Source organism: Electrona antarctica (genome assembly GCF_951216825.1).
Source record: "Electrona antarctica genome assembly, chromosome: 18".
Classification (NCBI taxonomy): Eukaryota; Metazoa; Chordata; class Actinopteri; order Myctophiformes; family Myctophidae; genus Electrona; species Electrona antarctica.
The window spans coordinates 41,705,094-41,725,815 of NC_136799.1; the positions used below are offsets into that span (position 1 = coordinate 41,705,094).

The 20,722-nt window shown below is 43.4% G+C and overlaps 2 protein-coding genes across 4 annotated transcripts; one reads left to right on the top strand and one right to left on the bottom strand.

The window, feature by feature from the left end:
• Window positions 1–247: 247 nt before the first annotated feature.
• On the top strand, window positions 248–7,378 carry bend3 (BEN domain containing 3). Its single transcript, XM_079527308.1, has 4 exons — window positions 248–410; window positions 1,803–1,857; window positions 3,271–3,431; window positions 5,150–7,378. Exons 2-4 carry the CDS (start codon window positions 1,806–1,808, stop codon window positions 7,361–7,363), a joined length of 2,427 nt encoding a protein of 808 aa, XP_079383434.1. The 5' UTR covers window positions 248–410; window positions 1,803–1,805; the 3' UTR covers window positions 7,364–7,378.
• On the bottom strand, window positions 2,166–19,112 carry mtres1 (mitochondrial transcription rescue factor 1). 3 transcript variants are annotated; one of them, XR_013792202.1, is made up of 8 exons: window positions 18,974–19,112; window positions 16,557–16,755; window positions 14,118–14,384; window positions 12,718–12,790; window positions 12,513–12,593; window positions 11,032–11,064; window positions 10,496–10,563; window positions 2,166–2,226 (listed from the first exon to the last, which is right to left on the bottom strand). XR_013792202.1 is itself a non-coding variant. In XM_079527312.1 (7 exons), exons 1-6 carry the CDS (start codon window positions 18,981–18,983, stop codon window positions 11,044–11,046), a joined length of 651 nt encoding a protein of 216 aa, XP_079383438.1. In that variant the 5' UTR covers window positions 18,984–19,112; the 3' UTR covers window positions 10,394–10,563; window positions 11,032–11,043. The 3 variants fall into 3 exon arrangements, 2 of the variants coding, with proteins under 2 accessions (XP_079383438.1, XP_079383437.1); XM_079527312.1 differs by lacking the exon at window positions 2,166–2,226 and having other exon boundaries at window positions 10,394–10,563; XM_079527311.1 differs by lacking the exons at window positions 2,166–2,226; window positions 10,496–10,563; window positions 11,032–11,064 and having other exon boundaries at window positions 11,901–12,593.
• Between the last annotated feature and the right edge of the window lie 1,610 nt (window positions 19,113–20,722).

Genomic DNA, 20,722 nt, shown 5'->3' on the forward strand with positions numbered 1-20,722 from the left:
TAGTAGGCTAGTGTACACTACAGTATAGTAGCCTAGTCCACGGCTCGGCTCGGCTCGGCTCCACTCCACGCACACACCCATAAAACTCTATTACACACACACACACACACACACACAGCTGTGCGGAAGGAAGGAAGGAGGGAGGGAAGGAAGTGACACAGCAGGCGCGCGCAGCACCGTCACGTCACGCGAGAAGGCACAGCCGAGGGAGAAAAAAAAAAAAAAAAACACACACACACACACACACACACACACACAGACAGCTAGACAGCAACAACAAACTGTTATATCTGTGTAATAAAGGCCCAGGCCAGGACATTCTACCTGCAGACAGACATGTCTACCGCCTCCCCCCCGGTTACCAGACTGACGCGCAGCAGCAGGGCTCGGATCGACGGAGTCGTGAGAAGGTGAGGCTCGAACCGCACACGCAACGCGTCTATTAAAAAAAAACAACAATATATAAAACGTCCACGCAAACATTGCCTAGTAGTAGCCTATACCTATACCCCGCGTCATTAAACACGCACTAAAAATGTGTTTCGTTATTCTGGTATTTAATATTCGGCTATTATTATAGGGGGTTGTTTGTTGGCTGTTCTGTGAGACTTTTTTTTTGGAGTGTTTATGAAAGTATCAGCTGTTTGTCACGGTTTGTTTGTTTCTCTCTCCTGGGGCAGGCAGGCTCGTTGTGTTTTGGTTCGTGGGGATCTCTCTCTCTCTCTCTCTGCGTGGAAGAATGAGGAAGTGAGGGAGCCCTGCGAGCCTTGTTTGGGGGGGGGGGGGGGGGGGGGGGAGAGAACAGCTCTACAAGCAACCAACGCGTCCCCAAGCGACGCGTTGGTACTAGGTAGCTTGTAGATCTTTATCTCTCTCTGTCTCTCTCTCTCTGACCCGAGGGAGAGTACAGCACAAGAAGAGAGCCACACAACACAAGACAACTCTCTCTGGCTGCATAATATCCTCATACTGGGTCTGGGAGTCGGTCACAAAACAAGCCTTCTTTATCAGGAGCGACATGACATCTATTTGGATCAATCACAACTATTGTTTTTCAAGAGACACGCATATAATGTGCCAACACAAGAGATACCATGCAGTCATTTACAGGCATCTCTTATTTACTTGGTTTCTGGTAGCACATGTCTAGCTTTTTAGGCTATCTCAGTGATTGTCAACCCCTTTTTTCTTCTTCTTTACAGTCAAGGAAACCCCAATTTAATATACATTAGTCCATGGACCCCTATCTCTGGGATGACCCAAACATTATTATACTGTTTAATAGACTTGATTTGGTCTGATGTCTGTCGTTGGTCCAGAATTCCTATACTGTCTAGTCTATGTAATCAACAGTGAAACTCTGATCAAAATACTTATAATTAATCATTTTTCAAGATAAACTGTAAGTCGTTTATAGCTGCGGACCCCTTGGAACCCCCTCAAGGACCCCTGGGGGTCCCCCAGAGAGCCAAATGTGGTCTGTCAGTGAATCAATAGGATACAGCATTTATTGTATCTTGTCCCAATGTAGCATGTTATGTCCCCTTTTGGTACGACTTTTGAGGACAGACCACTGTCCTTGGCAAACTATGTTGATTTTGTTTAGTTTACAATGACACTGTTGGGCTATGTTTGTTTTGCATAGGTTTGTCCTATACCTATGTTGTATTTATAGGGGTTTAAATTAATATTCATGTGGGACGTGTTGACCTTGTAACGGTTGCCCTGAAACTCGTACGTCTTATATTAGCGACACACAAATGTTAATTTATTCTATTGACTTGAATTGTTTTTGATTGTAGGATATGAATTCCTGTGAGTATGGGGAAAATCGAGACGGAGCGATGCTCGAAAAAGGCAAGTCTTTCAAATGAGTATTTATCACCTGGTTAAAATATAATTCCTATGGCATGCATTTCTTTCTTTTTGGGCATGGACAGATTCGTGCAAACAGAGTGGTTTTGTAGACGAACAGATAAACTGGCTACTCCTTTGCTCCCCGTTTCAATTAGGGTAGAAGGATAGTATGGAATAATATTAATACAGCATGTAAGAGGTCTGTGTTGTATATTGTAAAAGGGAAATAAACCACTGACTGGTTGTAAAACAATTAAACAATATATATACTGTAATTTAATTGCAATACTTACAATACGTTTACTGTACCTCAGCTTTCTAGCCATGCGAGGGGGCATCCGGCATCTTTATTATGTGAGGATTGAATCACTACATAGTCAGACACCGAGGAGGATGAGAATAAGATGAAAAAAGTGTCATAATAAACATATTATAACATAATTCCATACTGTCAAACTAAGTATAATGTTTAGTATCTTTGTTAGTAACGTAATCAAAGTCTTCGGCATGCTGGCTTGTGGTGGACATTTTTGTCAAAATTCTATTTTTGCCATGGACATACAAAATTAATACACAAAACACATAGGCCCTAAATGACCATTACAGGTCTGTAACTCTGTGAGTGTAGAGTGTCTAGAGTTATTGGGGTCCTTGACAATAAAACATTTGAGAACCGAATACATATCGGCCTCATGTCCACCAAAAGAACCTTGGTTCTAGAACTGGTTCCGTTTCTAGATTCCTCAGGAACCGGTGCTTTCGCGGAACCGGCATCCGGTTGTTGGTTCCAGTTTCGAACCAACTCTCTGAACTGGTTCAACATTAGGTGGGGGGGGGGGGGGGGGACCTGAACTAGCCCATTTAGACCTGACGTCGAAATTTTTAAAATATTTCATGTCAAGGACCCCAAAAACTATATGTAATATGCCTCCGCCCCCCATCTGAAAATATGTTGTTCCAGCGACCTCCCCAGAAGCAAAGATGTGAGTTAAAATGTAATAATATATATTCAAAGATTTGAATTTTCACGATTTTCTTCCAAAAATAGCAGACCTACAAGTTCATAGCGCGGCACTCGGTGCCGCGCTATGAGCTTGTAGATCTGCTATTTTTCAATAGCTAAAGTATAACATAATGCTTTAAATAAAACACCAAAAGGGGTTCCCGCCCAAAATGGGCTAGTTCAACCCCGTTGGAAAAGGGGCCATTGTGTCACAGTGAACTGGAGACTGACATTTAGTAATTGGGTCTCATGATCAAAATGAGGACATTATAATGGTGTATAAAAAAACTATAGCTTTTTGCCACGGACGAGGCCAAGTCTTGCCGTGTGCGTACGTACATACTGTACGTACATGTTGATGACCCCTGCAACACAGTGACGACTCATGCTTTTGTTTTTGTTCTTTACAGAGGAAATACTCATCATCCCAGACATCAAGGAGGAGAAGCCGGTCGTGGAACTCGATGGAGGATCTCCGTGTGTCACAGAGGCTGCTAAACGGACATCTGCGGAGATGGGCTCCGACACTAACCAGTCCACCAGCACCAAGAGAGTCAAAGCCTCAGGCCAGGTACAAACGCCGTGCTCTGTGTCCTAGTAAACTGTTGACATTAAAAGGAGAATTCCATGCTAGAAGGCTTTTTTACCTTTCTCACCTTTCTTTGTAGTCATTACATCCCCACCAAAGAGGTCCAGGTCTTTTTTTGTGCAAAAACTCCTTATTGGCTATTTCCCCTACCATAAGCCTTCAATGAATTGCATTGAATTGAATGGGAATTGAATGGGGCTATGGGGTAGTAGTAAAGTGTGCCGCTTGGGATATTATTTACATTATGAAGAGAGGATATATACAAAAAAAATATAATTAGCACAACACCCCATAGCCCCATTCAATGCTCATTCAATTCAATGCAATTCATTTAGGGCTTATGGTAGGGGAAATAGCCAATAAGGAGCTTTTGCACAAAATAACACCTGGACCTCTTTGGTGGGGACGTAACAACTACAAAGAAAGGTAAGAAAGCATTTTAGTATGGAATTCTCCTTTAAGACCTGGGGCCGATTCTACAAATGTCTTCTAAAAACTAACGGCTGTTCTGAAAAACCTATGTTGCTATATATGGTGGCTGTCGCGCAGAAACCTCTTATCTCCATGGTTTTTTTTTACTTGCTGTGTTTTTTTGTTGCTGTAAATTAGTGCCTTATTTGATCATACTAACCACAGTGTCACACAAAAGCATCAAATGTAGCAGATCCACATGCTCGAAACGTGGCACAAAGATCATAGATCTGCTACTCTTGCTAGTTTTGCATTTGAATTCTGAAGAGTAACAGTTTTGGACATACAGTAGGCCTACAGTTGGGTGCCACCGATATTGTCCCTTATCATTTGACCCATTTAGGCCTGACCTCAAATTTTTAAAAAATCCTTCTAAATCCTCCAGTTTTCTGAAATAAATATTTTCACGATTTTTCAAAAATAGCAGACCTACAAGCTCGTAGCGCGCCACTCGCTATGAGCTATGAGCTTGTAGATCTGCTATTTTTCAATAGCTAAATTATAACATAATGTTTAAAACACCAAAAGGGGTTCCCGCCCAAAATGGGTTAACTGTCCTTTTGCGCAGATCACGCAAACCTCAGCAAAAAGAAAAGGACAATATCGATGGCCTCCAACTGTACAGTAGGCCTATGTGGTTTCCACCCGACAGATATATAGTGTAAAATATACTATGGGCTATATCTTGCGCCACCCCTTAACCCTTATCCCTAAACCGATTTTGCCATTTTTTACTATTTAAAAAAACCTTTTAAAATAGTTCAAATAGCCGATCTACAAGCTCACAATGTCTCGATGTAGATCGGCTAGTTGAACTATTTTAAAATGTTTTTTTAAAATAGTAAAACATGGCAAATTAGTTTAGGGATAAGGGATAAGGGTAGCGCAAGATGGAGCCCTATGTATTACTCGGACCACTTGTACTTCCACTATTCTTTATTTGGTAACAGTTTAGATTAGGTTTACATCACATATATTTAGCCCATTAAAACCGGAGGAAGCATCAGTGTCATTTTAGGTTTTTGAATTGGCTATTCAAAAATTGCACATCTACAAGCTTTGTGCCGCGCTTCGTGCTTGTACCTCTGTTATTTTTTTAAAAATCTTGAAAGTTTGATAACTACTGATTTGGAAGGCATTTTGTAGAATCGGCCTCAGGGTCTTAATGGTTTAAATGGTGTGGCCCTTCTTTGATCAACCACAATGCGTGTGTCATTCCTCCCGTCCAGACCTTCCAGCAGTTGGTCGAGGAGAGCAGCCGGCATGAGCCTTTATGCCTGACCACGGGCGGAGACGTGAAAGACTGCGACCAAGAGAGATCCCGAGCGTCCTACCGAAAGCCTCTGTTCAGCATCTCTCACAGGATCACGGAGAAGAAGGCCACGGCCAGCATGGAGCAGCAGCATGGCGGTCTGGGGACAGGGCAGCGAGTCGCCTCCAGCGGCATCCTCTCGCCCACACTCCTCCACACCGGGGAGAATGGCCTCTTGGAGGCGTTCCCCGCCGCGGGCACTCCGGGCCACGATTCGCCGACGGACTCCTCTGGCCTTTATCCGCTGATCGAGAAGATGTTCTTCATCCTCAACACGCTGAACTCCAGCATGACGCAGCTGCACAGCAAGGTGGACCTGCTGTCCCTCGAGGTCCTGCGGATAAAGAAGCAGATCAAGCCGACGGAGATGGCGACGGAGTTCCAGCCTCCCCCGGAGTACCTGTTGACGAGCGACGAACTCGGCCAGCTGATGGAGCAGACCTCCAACGCCGGGGAGCTGGGCTGCCGCCTGCTGGTGCACCTATTCCCGGAGCTGTTCAAAGCCAAGGAGTGCGCGGACGGCTGCGTGGCCGGCAAGAGAACGCTGGACTCTCTGCATCTACAGCTGATCCGCAACTACGTCGAGGTGTGTTTCCCCTTGGTCAGGAACCACAGCGTCTGGCAGGAGGAATGCCTCCTGCAGATAAATGACTTCTTTAATCGCTTTTGGGCCCAGAGGGACATGGAGGGCGCGCGGCTGTGCAGGAAACAGGCGGCCGCTTGTGTCGCGATAAAGCCCGAGCAAGAGGACCAGCTCTCCGTGGACGGACAGCAGCACAGCCTGGCTGTGCCTGACTTTACCGTCGACGCGCAGGTCACGGAGGACCTGGACGAGTTCTCTTCCCCGGAGGACTTTGTGATTTTCCTCCTGCACCGACTCTTCCCCGAGGTTTTTGAGGAGGGGAAAATGCCAGAGGGCGGTTTTAGTAGTGTAGGGCAGCTGATTTTGGACTCGGACAGGATGGAAGTAATAAGGAAGTATATGGAGGCAAATTTCCCCGACGTGCCAGAGGATAGCTGGCTCCAGGTCTGTATTCAGCGTATGGAAGATGCACTCGAGGGACCCCATAGTAATGGCAACGGGAGCGAACCGGACAATATCAACGATGAGAGCTATGACCTGGCCAGCCATCCTGAAGATGTTTCTATTATCAGGGTCTCCGACCTGTGTGACTATGACAGGCCCAGTCGGAGGTCCAAAAAGTCCCTGCTTGCGCCAGTGGATTTTGACAATCTGGAGATCCCTCCACCAGACTTCAGTGCTCCTCAGCAATATCTGCTGTCCAGGGAACAGCTGAAGAGCAATTATGACTGTAGCTTGTCCATCGGGAACTTTGCCTCTCGCCTGTTGGTGCTGATGTTCCCCGAGCTCTTTACGCAGGAGAACGCGCGGAAGCACTACAACTGTAGCGGCTCCCTGGGGAAGAAGCAGCTGGATCCCGTTCGCGTGAACCTGATCCGTCACTACGTGCAGTTACTGTACCCACGAGCCAACAACGACAGAGTGTGGATGTTGGAGTTTGTGGGCAAGCTCGACGAGCGCTGCAGGAGACGGGACACGGAACAGAGGCGGTCGTATCAGCAGCAGCGCAAAGTCTACAGTCAAGAGTCGGAGCAAGACGCCGGGGACTTTGTCTGCCAGGTGAACCATCTCAATCAGATTCCGGACACTAGCCTGCGAGAGGACCCAGAAATCCCCTCCCTGCCCCCCGAGAAAAGCAGCAAAGACTTTTGCAAAATCCCTCTCGAGGAACTTAAGGTGTCCATGCCCGATTTCCCCGTTCCGTCGGTCTACATGCTCTCGGACGCCGAGGTGCGCGAGATAGTCCAGCAGAGCCTCTCCGTTGGGAATTTCGCGGCGCGCCTGTTGGTGCGGCTGTTCCCCGAGCTCTTCACCCAGGAGAACCTGCGGCTCCAGTACAACCACTCGGGGGCCTGCAACAAGAAGCAGCTGGACCCCGTGCGCCTCCGGCTGATCCGCCACTACGTGGAGGCGGTGTATCCCGTGGATAAGATGGAGGAGGTGTGGCACTACGAATGTGTGCCGAGCATCGACGAGCGCTGCCGGCGCCCCAATCGCAAGAAATGCGACATACTGAAGAAAGCCAAGAGATCAAGCACTGTGTCCTAGTGCAGGGGTCTTCAACAACAGGGGGTCCTCAGAGTCAGTAAAATAAAACAGGGGGTGGGGGGGGGGCAAATCTTTGTGTGAAAAGATTTGTGGGTTTATCTTTTTTACATTAACCACTTTAACCCGAGCATCTCTATTCTGAGGAGAACTTTAGAATAAGAGCGAATCTACAAGCTTACAACACCTCGCAGCTCGAGGCGTCGTGAGGTTGTAGATCTGCTATTTGTGGTTCGTGTAGAGGGAAAAGGAGCCAAGGTCATCAAGTATTGAGGGTTTATGTGGTTAAATGTTAAATTAAATAAACAAACTATTAATTTACGCAACACTGATGACAGTGCTGTCAAACAAGTCTATGAAGCTATCGATGAAATCTATGAAAATTATTAATCTATGAAACTATTTTATACAAATTATGTAGTGGGGGTCCCTGCTTCATCTCTCTCTCAGCTAAGGGGTCCTTGGCCTGAAAAACGTTGAAGACCCCTGTCCTAGTGAAACTACTTTTGCTGTTAATCAACACTTTTTTTTTTCTTATCATGAAAATAAATTGCACAGTACATAAGCTGAAGTTAAAAGTTAGACTTTTACAAACTTGTCCTATGTAGGATGAAGCCAAGCAGTTATGGGTTTTCATCAAGTACTATTTTTTTGGTCATACTTTACATTATGACTACAGCAGTAGATGTTGTAGTTTAGTCTTATTATTGTTGGAAAGAGTTAATAAAAAGCTTTTATTTATATCATGCCAAAACCGTCACTTTTAGCTTATCTAACATACCGTGTTAACTGTTGTAGCCTTAAAGACAATAACAATGTTAGCTAATAACATAGATCACACAGCGAACATATGGATAGAAATTGATCTTTCCATTGCATTAACTGACGTAGCATTGTGCCACCACTGTTTCAATAACAATGTGCTTATGTTATACCTTCTTATAGAAGTTTATATTATATGAAAAACAATTTAACCATGACAATGGCTCATGATAACCTATTTCTAATAAAATCACATTTATAAATTCAAGATATCATGGTGGAAGCTTTTATATCAAAGTGTCTTAAAAGCAGTGGTTCTCAAAGTGGGGTCCTTGGGGGGATTCCAGGGGGTCCCCAGCTAAATTTGTTACGCACTTTGTCCATATTTTATATGTTGGCTATTCAAAAACATCAGATATACAAGCTCAGTCACTTCGTGCCGCACTGTGAGCTTGTACATCTACTATTTTTTAATATATCTGCTGTCCGGAGGAAACCTCATAACTCCAAAATGTTCATTTTTCAGGAAAATGAAAAATATACGTTTTTAAGGAAATTAATAAAACCTTATATTTTTTAAACGATGCAATACTGCCTCATCAAAGTTGGTGTTGTGACTTTAGATATTGTCAATTACTTGCATGAGAAGGAGAGGTGGTGGAGTTAGCAATTTTAGCAGACAGTTTGCGGGTCCAATCGAGTTAAGAGTTTTTGTCCAATGCGTTTTTTACTACTTTCCATTGGTTCAAAATTCTCGAAACAACACACAGACGTGTGAAGGGTGTTCAATAGCACTGATTCATGGAATATATAAAAAAAATGGAGTTATGAAGTTTCCTCCGGACAGCAACGGATATATTTTTTAATCTTCCCCCGTGGCCAAATCCATATTATTTTGGGGGTCCTTGACATGAAAAGGTTTGAGAAAGACTGCCGTAAAAGACCCGTTAGTGTGTACAATCATCACATGGGGGTGACATTCCAGGCATACTCAAACCTTTTAGGTACACCTACTCCTAACGTCACACGTCGTGTGCCTTTAACCATGTAGTCTTGTAGGTAGGGTACTACTAGCCTGGGTAAACCCCTCCCCCCTTGCCAGATTTGCATTCTGCCTGCGGGGAATGAAATGTTGTCCAGCAGGGGGAGTGGGTTTACCCAGGCTAGGGTACTACTGCTATGAAAAAGAGTTTGAATCGCTTCCAGTCATTTGAATGTCTGCCATTGCTTTTAAGTGGTGACACATTTGAAGTCCCCTGTTCATTTAACTCGGTGTACACATGGACCCATAAAGGGTCCATCCACATACAGGTCTGTGTGCACTGCGCAAAAAGCATGGAATACGGATGTGTATATTACAGGAAACTCCCGTTAAACTTTCCAACAAACTCCGGTAAACTCCCGAATTGTACCATCACACCTGTATATTACTGTATATGCCTGCTAAACTTGAGGTTTACCTGATGGAGGGGAAAGGAACTGGTCGGAATAACGTGTTCCTTCCACGCGCTACGTCCGGCCAGGGAAATCCCCCCCCGTCAGGTGAAAAGAAGCAGCTTGGACTCCTCATGCATGGAAGGAGGCATGAGGTCAGTCCGCTGCCCCCCCAGGTTGGCAGAGGAAGTGTAGCGCCCAGGATTACATTAGATAATTGGCACTGGGACATAAATAAATAAATAAAAAAGATTTACGGGCAAATTTAGTGCCCATAATTGCCCGTTAACTCCTCCTTTCACGCAGTGTAAATTAACACTGACTTTACAGTGCACTGTATTCTACTTTGCTTGGAGGAAGGATGGGTCAACCTTTCTAAGGAGGGGGGGGGGGAGGGGGAGTTCAAGCTTTTTATTCTGATAGTCAGTGTTACTTACTACATTTACTCAAGTTATTTTTGAGGTATGTTTGAGTGGCACAGCTGTGTGTGTCTGTCCCTATGTATGTTTGTCCGTTTCAGTACGGATAGCTGCAACACCGTTGGATGACCAAGAAAGAGTGGCCACTTCTACAAGCTCACAATGCATCGCAATGCGATGCATTGTAAGCTTGTAGATCTGCTAATTTCAAAAGATTTTAAATACACATTTGAAAACTTGTGAAATGGGACATTCTGCTCGAGTAAGTAATGAGTACTTGAGTACTCATTACTTACTCGAGTACATTTTGACAGAGAATGTCTAGATTGCAGTATTGATACTTTTACGTGAGTAAAAAGAAAAGTGTACTTTTTCCACCACTGCTGATAGTAATCATTGATTAATTAGTCTGTTCATCAACGGGGCTCTCCAGCTATTTTATTTAATAAACAGAACATACAATTTCAGGTGGGTGGACTATTTCAACCAATCAGAAGAGAGTACCCATTTATCAGCTTACATTTTATAGTGTTCCAGTTCCAATTTTGTCTGCTCATGTCTTTGTGTCATCACTTCCGGTATCCCGACCTGTAAATACATTTCCTGTTTACTGAAGAGCTGGAGAACCAGGGAGAGACCGGTTACTGAACAAACACTTTTTGATTAGTATCACAATACAAAGCTATTTAACACTTAATTTAACCCAAAGAAATCACACCCGTGTGAAGTGAGTGGTGCAACTGCGTGTGGGGGTCCCCGGTTGGGGGGTTCCGGAACATCCAGACCCCGGGGTTCCGGGCCGGTTTCGGCGTGCAGAAATTAGAGAGTTACCGTGTAGGGGTCCCTCTACTGTACCCTCTACTGTACTGTACTGTACTTTCACACCCAAAATCATCATATATATATATATAGTTAATATGTGCGTGTGTGTTTGTGTGTGTTAGGTTGCGCACAGGTGGTGAAAAACAACCATGCTGTTTCCGTGCTCAGACCCAGCCAGCCACACACACAGCTCCGTAAGGGAGTGGTGCAACCACTCAAAAATATATAACATACCTATGGTCACTGTCAGGTGTCCAAAACTGGTAACTTTTCAAGAAATGGAAAAAAAACAAATGGATCCAATGTCGTTATTAAGCCATACACTCATGTTAATGCATGTCATTGGTTCAATATTTATAACCACTTTAAATTAAGACATTTGCAAAAAAAATAGCAGCTCTACAGACTCGCATCGACACATTGTGAGATCCTAGATCGGCTATTGTTGCTACTTTGACACCATAGTACAACAAAGTAGGACATTCATTTATGAAAAAAAAACAACAACCACAACAATAGTGTTGGCTGGGGCTCCCGCTGGCCTGGCAGTCCAGGCCACACACACAGTATAGGCTGACAGCGTGCCGGGGGTTCGAGTCCCGATCCCGACGACCTTTGAGGCGTGTCATTCCCACAATCCCACTCTCCCCGTTTCCTGCCTATCTCCACTGTGTCCTATGGGGATGACCTTTTTCGAGGAGCCTGGGAGTCGATGGTCGCTGAGGGGGCGCTTGTTTTACAGGTTAGGGTTAGGTTTAGGCATAGTTTTACCGAGGTTAGGTTTAGGGTTTAGGCATCGTTTTTGTGAGGTTAGGGTTAGGTTTAGGCATAGTTATAGAACACCGCCCTACTAGTAGTAGCAGGCGCTGTAAAACAAGCGTCCCATCAGCGCCCATCGAAACCGAGGCTCTGCGTAAAAGGTAGTCCCGTGTCCTATAAGTAAAAGGCAGAGAAGCCCCCCCAACATATCTTTTAAAAAAAAAAAGAAGATATATTGTTGGCAGTATCAGTATAGATGGCTGTGGGTAAACAAACACCAAAGGTCAGATGCAAGCGTCAAACTAACACAGAGAGCCCAAGAAGACAGCATTTTGAACTTTTCAACGGCTCAGTGCATGTTTATTGGAGTATCCCTACAATCCCATTCAACATGAAAAGGTAGACATGACATCCAGAGTGAACAGAAGTTTAGTCTTGGCCCACTGCCCAATGTCAAAACTGACATGTTAATGTCAGTTTTGACATTCCCTATTTTGACATGCCATTACAGGTTCATATTTTCAAGAAAATGTCACATTTTCAAATATATATATATATTTTATAGAAAAAATAGCCAATCTACAAGGTCATAATGCATTACACTGCCACACATTGTGAGCTTGTAAATAGTCTATCTTCGCTGGTAGTTCGCTATATACTGTTGGGCCTTACGTGCTTTAAAAACTAATCCGCAAAACAGGTCCATCATAACATAACCATTGCACTATATAATTCCTTCCATATTGGATCCAAGGTGTGTGAAGATGATCCGTCGCCATGCTTTAATTTTGATGGCATCCATTTTCCACTAACATTTTGTCCCTTTCTGTGGCACTGGTATCATAGTTCAATGGCAAAATTCACGACTTGAAGGCGACCGCCTTGGACAGTTCTATGCGTTTCCAGCGCCTCAAAGCAACTTTGTACTTGTCTCCATCGTTGGTTTCACCCAATACCTTCTTGAAGACCACCCGCATTAGAGTAACAGTGTCTTGGTTTTCTGCCAGTACCAGGTCCAAAGTGTCTCCCACTTTCACCTGAATGAAAAACACAAGTTGCCATGAGTAATTTAAAGTGCATGGATTTACATACAACAAATAAATCATAGTATTATGTAGAAAGTAGGCTCCCATACAAATGTAGTTATCAAACAAAACTCACCGATTTACTCTTCTTGGTGAGTTTTTGTCCATTTAGCCTCAGCTTGTTGCTATAGAAGGCATCTTCAATTTTACTGTATCAGACAAAACAAACATGGTTAGTCTCTCTGGGTTGGTGATTCTCAAAGTGTCCCCCCCTCCCCCCAGGGGTCCTTGAGGGGGTTCCAGGGGGGTCCCCATCAAAGATGAAGAACAGCTTAAGCAACTTAAGCCCCACAGCTGCTCGGAAAAAGCCAATATGCAAGCTCACAATGTGTCGTGAGCTTGTAGATCGGCTATTTCAATTAAATCTGATCTTGTCTTGTGAGGGTCCATGGCGCAAAATATTGCTTATCTTATTAAAAGAGTTCAGGTACATAATACATATCGTTTCTGTCGGTTGGAAACCTCATTACTTTTCAGGATTCAAATTCAAAAATAGCAGATCGACAAGCTCAAAACGCGGCGCTTCACACCGTGTGTCGAGCTTGTATATCTGCTACTGTTGATGCTTTTGTGTGACGCTGTAGTATGATCAAGTAGGGCGTTAATTTACGAGAGAAAAAAAACACAAAAAGTAAAGAAAATTAAAAAAAATTAAGATAAGATAAGAAGATAATAGTAAGAGAAATCTATGCAAATCTGGGAATTAAATCGTTACCAAGAAATTTCTTCACTAATGTGTTTCTAAAGGTGTCTAATAACATGTACTAAAAGTTTGAAATTCAACTCCCGTGGGAAATTGAGTTATTAGCATAATATGCATAATATGCCCATAACATCCTATATAAGGCAAAAAAGTCAAAATTTCATCATTCTTTAAGTAACATGTGACATATGAAACTAGGGTGTTTGCATGATTCTGAATCCATTCCAAGCATTAGTTTTGCACAAAAAACACTCCTTGGGAGGAAAACGGCCACACAAACGTGATGAGGTCAGCACATTTGGTCAAGTGGATATGGCCTAATTTAGCCCAAGGAGTGTTTTTTGTGCAAAACTAATGCTTGGAATGGATTCAGAATCATGCAATCACCCTAGTTTCATATGTCACATGCTACTTAAAGAATGATGAAATTTGGACTTTTTTGCCTTATATAGGATGTTATGGGCATATTATGCATATTATGCTAATAACTCAATTTCCCACGGGAGTTGAATTTCAAACTTTTAGTACATGTTATTAGACACCTTTAGAAACACATTGGTGAAGAAATTTCTTGGTAACGATTTAGTTCCCAGATTTGTCAAATACCTGATAAAATGCCCTTACTATAAGATGAATTGATAAGAACTAACATACTGGTGATTATAGGTGGATAACTTTCAAAGCGGGTGTTCGAGAACTAGGTACAATGAAGACAACATACACTGAAAATGTGTGTGTGTGCGTGCATGCACCACTGCCATGCACTCACTCACTTGCGTGCCATGTCCTGGCCTGCCTTCAGGACGAGGTCGAAGCGGAACGAGAGGACATGTTTCTCCAAGTCCTTGTAGTCTTTGGGCAGAGCGGGGTCCTCCTCGGCCTCGTAGTCGCTGTCGCCCGCGTCCCGCTCGTCCTCGCTGTCCTCCGCCTCCCGCGGCGTCGCCTTCGCGTCGCCTTTCTTCTTGTTGCTTTTGAAGCGCAGCTGCTGGACGCACCAGCTCCTCACGCAGTCTCTGCTGCGGACGGCAGGCCTGTGACTGCTATACAGCCATGGGACCATAATGAACATTTCATTTCACCATCGTTGGTAAAATAATTGCAATTAACGGTATTGCTACTATTGCCGCGATACTGCAAATATCGTTGCTGTCGGGCAGAAACCTCTTATCTCCATGTTCTAACTTGTTGTGTAAGTTAATTAATGTCCTACTTGATCATCAGCAAAAGTACAGTAGCAGATCTACCCAATGGCGATTTACTACTTTTTACTGTTTTTGAATTTGAATCCTGACAATTGTCTGTCCTAATGAAGGTCTAATTGACTGAAACGTCGACCTAATAAAGAGCAACATTTTGGCAAGTGTCCGACAGTGTGCGGGACCTTTTCTGTTTTTCAAAGATACCCTTTTTTAAATCCTGATAAGTAACAGTTTTGGAAATATGAGGTTTCCAGTTCCACCCAACAGAGATGATATGCACACATCCGCCTGGGTGACAATGACAGCAGACTGCTAGGCTAGCGCTGGCGCTTTGGTATGGGGAGTCAGATCAACATATGGAATGAATTCTGTACTGGTACATGGTCATGTTTCACCTTTGTTCTCTGGACTGGTTGTTAGACTTCCGAGCTCTGGTAGAGCAACCACACGAGCCTCAACAAGTGGAAACTGTACTGTTCCCAGGTGTAACAACTCATTCGGACAGTCTGCCTTCTCAGTAAAGGGAGCAAACCTAAATTCTTTTCGCTCCTATGCCACCAAAATGTGGAACGCCCTACCAACTGTCATTAAGACATGCGAATCCCTTGACTCCTTCAAAACCGCTCTCAAAGGGCACCTACGGATGGCTGCAATTCGAAACTGGCCCCCGTAAAATCTGAATCCCCCCCCCCCCGCCCCCCCCTTTTTTCCCCTCACTGTATATATTTCTTTTCCCTTTTTACCTCCTTTTTGATGAATTCTTTTTTGATGAATTCCTGTTCTGTCTATAGAAGTGTCTATTTGTACGTCTCTAAATGTTTTGATGATTTGAACATGGTGGACCCTGTTGGAAACAAGTGTAATGCTTAATTGGGTCGTCCACTCACAGTTAACAGCCTTTGTATTGAGTTTGTGCTTGAAATGTACTGTAATTCTGCAAACTGTTAATAAATTCTTCAATCAATCAATCAATCAAACCTATGGAACTCTTTGCCTACGGTTCTAAAATTAGAGACGGATGGTAACGTGTTCTACAGAGGACTCAAACTATGGTTGAAATCAAATCAACTGTGTTCACATGTATAGCTTGAGTTACTAGAGTGATTATGTTTACTTGTGTATTTGATATTATGTAATGGGTACTGTAATTTTGCTGTAAATATTATTAGAATGTATAATGTTTTGTATTTGATTGCGTGTTTTGTTTTTTTTAAACTAAAATTGTATTTTTTAGAAAAGTCTCCTGTGGACAAGTGGTGAAAATTAGCACATGTGCTAACACACTGTAAATGATGCATCTACAATTTGTACAACTGTGCAATGAGCAATGCAATTGTTATGACAATATCAAATAAATAAACATAAACATAAACATATATGAAGCGTGTCTTGAGTGTACAGTGTACCGGCCCTTAATTTTCTGGCCTGTTGAGAACTCTAGTTTTCGCCGGCTGCCGAGCGTGGCTGCATTAATAACTGGGGCAGGCCCGTCTAGAGTTTAAATGGACGGGTATCAGTCAAAAGGGAGACATCGAAGAGGAAGGATGGATGGCGATGGCGATGGATCAACATATGGAATGTCAGAACAGGTTCTGACATGCAGTATATCCATATATGGAGATCTAAGGGTTTGAGGTTTGAAGTCAGATGTAGAGTTGCAGGCCAATATTGATGACATCAGGGATCTCCATATATGGGCTTAATTGCGACAGCAGGTCGTATTTACTATGACATCAGGGATCTCCATACCTGATGATGTCACAAGACCTGGGCACCATGTATGGGGGCTTTCCCATGTATGGGGATTTTGAGTGATACACTGACTCAGACTGACAAAAATGTACGATTTCAGGTCACAATAACACATACAATTCAATATAAATAAAGCTCAGTCGCATCACAAGGTATATGACCAGATAAAGGAGGGGGATATTAAGTAAAACATTTGAGTACTTTTGCCATCAACGCGCGACAGTAACCCGCTAATCGTACCGTCCCGTCGTCCCTCCCTACCTGTGAGCGCTGCCCGACGTGAGGAACGGCGAGGAGCCCCACAGCTGCCGTGTGTGTATGGTCCGGGGACACCACGCGGCGGGCCGCAGCCCCCCGAGGCCGGGCGTGAGCAGGTGGCGGGGGCTCAGTCGTCCCAGTTGCCTCAGTGTCAACGCCTGGACCACAAGGTTCTGCATGCTGGACGAGTTCCACCCAGTGGCTACAAACACACATGATAGACACATAGTCACGTGAATCGTTTATTTATTTTTTTCATTTTTTTTTTATTGATTGATTGAATTAAATACTTTTATTAGCAACTTCAAGCCTGTTAACAGTAACTATTAAATAGCTCGAACCAGTGCTGGTTATTTAGTTAGGACCCGCTACAGTGGTGTTCGATACGAACTTAACCGGGATGTAGAAACCTCTACTTCAATGCTCTACGAGTTGCTTAGCCATTAGCCAGATATTCTGTCTCATCTAGAAGACTCGTGCCAAAAGTAATAGAAGCTATTCAAGGTATCTGGGTTGTAAGGCCAAACACCTTGGTTCGTATGTGTTGACATGTTGGAGATACTGCGTGCGTTGCTTGGTATCTGAGGTTTAGAGGCTGGGATCTGCCTTTTATGATGCGTGCAAGTCTAGTGTCACGATGGTTATCACCACTGTGTATATCCATCTTTGGGGTTTCTACACTAATCTGATGTCAGCGCAGAATATCAACGTTGTCTCCATATATGGGACTATAGGTTATCCCCATATATGGAGCTCTAAGTAAAAGCCTTCGCAACAAAGGTAAATCAGCTTAGTTTGAATTTTAAAATGACTGTACCAGAGTACAGTATCAGTATGCCATTGTCACAGTATATGTAGCCCCTCTCGGAACCCTACGTTAAAGTTTTCTGACATTTGGAGGACTTTACACGTAGGGTCCCTCTCCAGTTCGTAAGCCCACAATAGGACGCATCTGTACATAACCTCCGTTGCGGCCGTGCTGCGCTTTTTTGATTGGGGTTAGATGTTTCAAAAGAAGCATATAGGAGCTATAGGAGACAACGGAAACGTCGGAGAATTTTCCTTTGGCGCAGAAGCCGTTAAGTATTTTGTTTGACCGTTTTGGCAGCTCTGAAATTCTCTCTTCCTTCCTTCCTTGATTTCCTTATTGACATCCCATTGTACCGCCTCCAGCAGGTTGGCTAGCTGCACGTCCCTACGTTCCTGCCTCTGATTGCTCTGTCGCCACTGTAGCCAGTGTCGATGCTGGAGGCAGTACAATGGGATGTCAATAAGTAAGTCAAGGAAGGAAGAGAGAATTTCAGAGCTGCCAAAACGGTCAAACGGCTTCTGCGCCAAAGGAAAATTCTCCGACGTTTCCGTTGTCTCCTATAGCTCCTATATGCTTCTTTTGAAACATCTAACCCCAATCAAAAAAGCGCAGCACGGCCGCAGGTTATGTACAGATGCGTCCAATTGTGGGCTTACGAACTGGAGAGGGACCCTACGTGTAAAGTCCTCCAAATGTCAGAAAACTTTAACGTAGGGTTCCGAGAGGGGCTACAGTATATGTAACTTAACTTTTATTGTGGTCACTGCCACTGAAAGTTAACTGTATAGAAGGAATGGAAGCTAACAGCTTAAGCTATCTATTAACTAGCCCTGAAACATGACTGCCATGATAATCATCATGACAGTCATGACGCAACTGCAGCCTGTTTTACGCGATCGCTACATTTACAGTCCAAACGTGTATATAAACATTCCGTTTTCAAATATAAAGTACTCAAAATTTGTCCCACGGGTGTTAGAGATTTGTTGGTACAGCGATTAGCATTGCTGCATCCCGCGTTGTTTAATAAAAAGCATTTTTATCCGAGCTGTTTTTTTGCCATTGGCTTTCAACTACGCGCCCCTATCGGTCGGGAGGAGTGTGGCAGTCTGAAACACTGGGTGTGTTCGATATATGCACGCTGACAGCACTGCCAATACAGACTAATAGGCGAGTGCGCTCCCGGTGTGCAACTTTGTATTTCCCAAACGAACCCCGTTTGAGAAAAGTAGCCGGGGAGCTCGGATAAAAATGCTTTTTATTAAACAACGCGGGATGCAGCAATGCTAATCGCTGTACCAGCAAATTTCTAACACCCGTGGGACAAATTGTGAGTACTTTATATTTGAAAACGGAATGTTTATATACACGTTTGGACTGTAAATGTAGCGATCGCGTAAAACAGGCTGCAGTTGCGTCATGACTGTCATGATGATTATCATGGCAGTCATGTTTCAGGGCTATCTTAACATGCCTAAAATTACCTCAGTGTTCCTTAACAGGTTATCCATTTCCACACTATTGAGGAATGAAACATTGTGTCGCTTATTAACTCCAAACAGATCATCATTCACACTGTAGTTTCTCCTTGAGTTTATAGGCTACTTACCGATGACCATTAAAGAGTTTTATCTGGAGGCGAAATGCACCTTTGTGAAGCTCCTTTTAGTGCATTCATGTAGTTATAATCCTCTGAATGGTGATGTAATAAATAACCTTGTGCTCCTTGCGTGCTGCTGCCACCTGGGTGCTGCTGTGTTTCTGACACTCGGATGTTATCATGTTGTTGTTGATCTCTTCGTCAGGCGCAGGCGTCGTCAGCTCAATTAGTATGCAGGGCCACGTGTGCTGCCACCTGCCGCACTGGAGTGAGATTACACCAGGATTGCCAAATAATAATAATTAATAAGAGGCAATCTAGACTGTGGAACCGACTTCAACCGAGTCAAACTAAGTGTAATGCCTCAACTCCTACATTCCCAGTGCTTGTCAGCCAATGTCAGAGTGAGTTCCCCAGTTCAAATACTTTGATGATTATGTTGGGAGGTGTTCAAATAGTTCAAATGTGATTATTTTGATAATGGTAGTGGTCATGGTGTGAAAAGGTTGAGAACCATTGTTATAGGCCTATAAGAATTATGCAAAAAAGGAAGAAAAAGAAAGAAAGAAAGAAAGAAAGGGGAAAAAAAACACCTAAGAAAAAGCTTTTTTTTAATCTGTCATAGTTCAGAAAATACAAGGCATATGTTTCTTGCCATCTCGCATCGCATCTGGGGTTGCTTTTTGTCTTTTGTTCCTTTTCTTTTAGTTCTTTTCACTAGCTTTAATTAAGATGTTGTCACCAGAACAATGCACTTTACAGTAATTCACTCGCATGTTGCTCATGTGCATTTTTAAAGCCAAACAAAGACAAGGGGTAACACCCATAGAGTCCATTTTGAAGGAATGCCTATTTGATTATGAGATATCTTGTGTGAAAATGTTGTATTTTGGCCTGAGGGTCACGATAGGACAGGCAGATGGTCAGTCAAATATTTAGGATTCTCCTTCCAGGGAGCATTTATAGCATGCATGGTAATCTGCCAAATCAGTTTAAATTTGGCCTATAACGGTGATGCTACATGTGAGCCAAAATCAGCCAAATCTGCATACAATGTGCATGACATTCCGCCCATTCACACACTGATGTCAGAGGAAACCATGCAAGGCACCATCCTGCTCATCGGAAGCATTTAGAGGTTCCATGTCTTGCTCAAAGACACTTCGACGTGAACCCAGGAGAAGCCATGGATCAGCAGCCATCTTTGGAGACCGCTGTCCCTAACAGGGCTAAGAATAATAATATATATTTATCACATCCAACTTTGTTCTCTGTTTATTTTTTTTATGTCAGTGTATTTCTAGTCACAGTGGATTTGGAACTTGGAAGCATTTCTCATCTGTCCATCCAAGTGAATCTTTCATCCAGATAGTGAAGGAAGTCCTTGTTTGTCCTTGTTTAGGGTCATGTTAGCCTTGATACCCAGGCTTTCATTTCATCGATCTGTGAGTTGGTAGAGTTGGTATAGAGTTTTGGCATAAATAAGAACATAGTTTATTCATAACACGGTTTTAATAAGATATGCAAAAGTTTGTATCAATCATGAGCTGTATGAAGACTGGAAAACAGATTATAAAATCAAGAATAACAGTATAATAATCCTTGTGCAGGAAACGGTTGTGCTTAACGTGCATGCTCTTGCTCTCCTTCACCAGCACCCTGCTTCATATACACTAGTATATTATTTATTTGGACACATTCTCACACACCTCTGCTGTTGGCCGCTGTGCATTTGCTCATAACAATAACACAACCACA

Excerpts from the sequence above, each read along its gene's own strand:
- bend3 (XM_079527308.1), top strand. The coding sequence starts at position 1,806 with ATGAATTCCTGTGAGTATGGGGAAAATCGAGACGGAGCGATGCTCGAA. Across the intron at positions 1,858-3,270 it reads CGGAGCGATGCTCGAAAAAG|AGGAAATACTCATCATCCCA; the intron begins GCAAGTCTTTCA and ends TGTTCTTTACAG. Across the intron at positions 3,432-5,149 it reads GAGTCAAAGCCTCAGGCCAG|ACCTTCCAGCAGTTGGTCGA; the intron begins GTACAAACGCCG and ends CCTCCCGTCCAG.
- mtres1 (XM_079527311.1), bottom strand. Across the intron at positions 12,791-14,117 it reads GGCCAGGACATGGCACGCAA|TAAAATTGAAGATGCCTTCT; the intron begins GTGAGTGAGTGC and ends TGTCTGATACAG. Across the intron at positions 12,594-12,717 it reads TCACCAAGAAGAGTAAATCG|GTGAAAGTGGGAGACACTTT; the intron begins GTGAGTTTTGTT and ends TTTTTCATTCAG.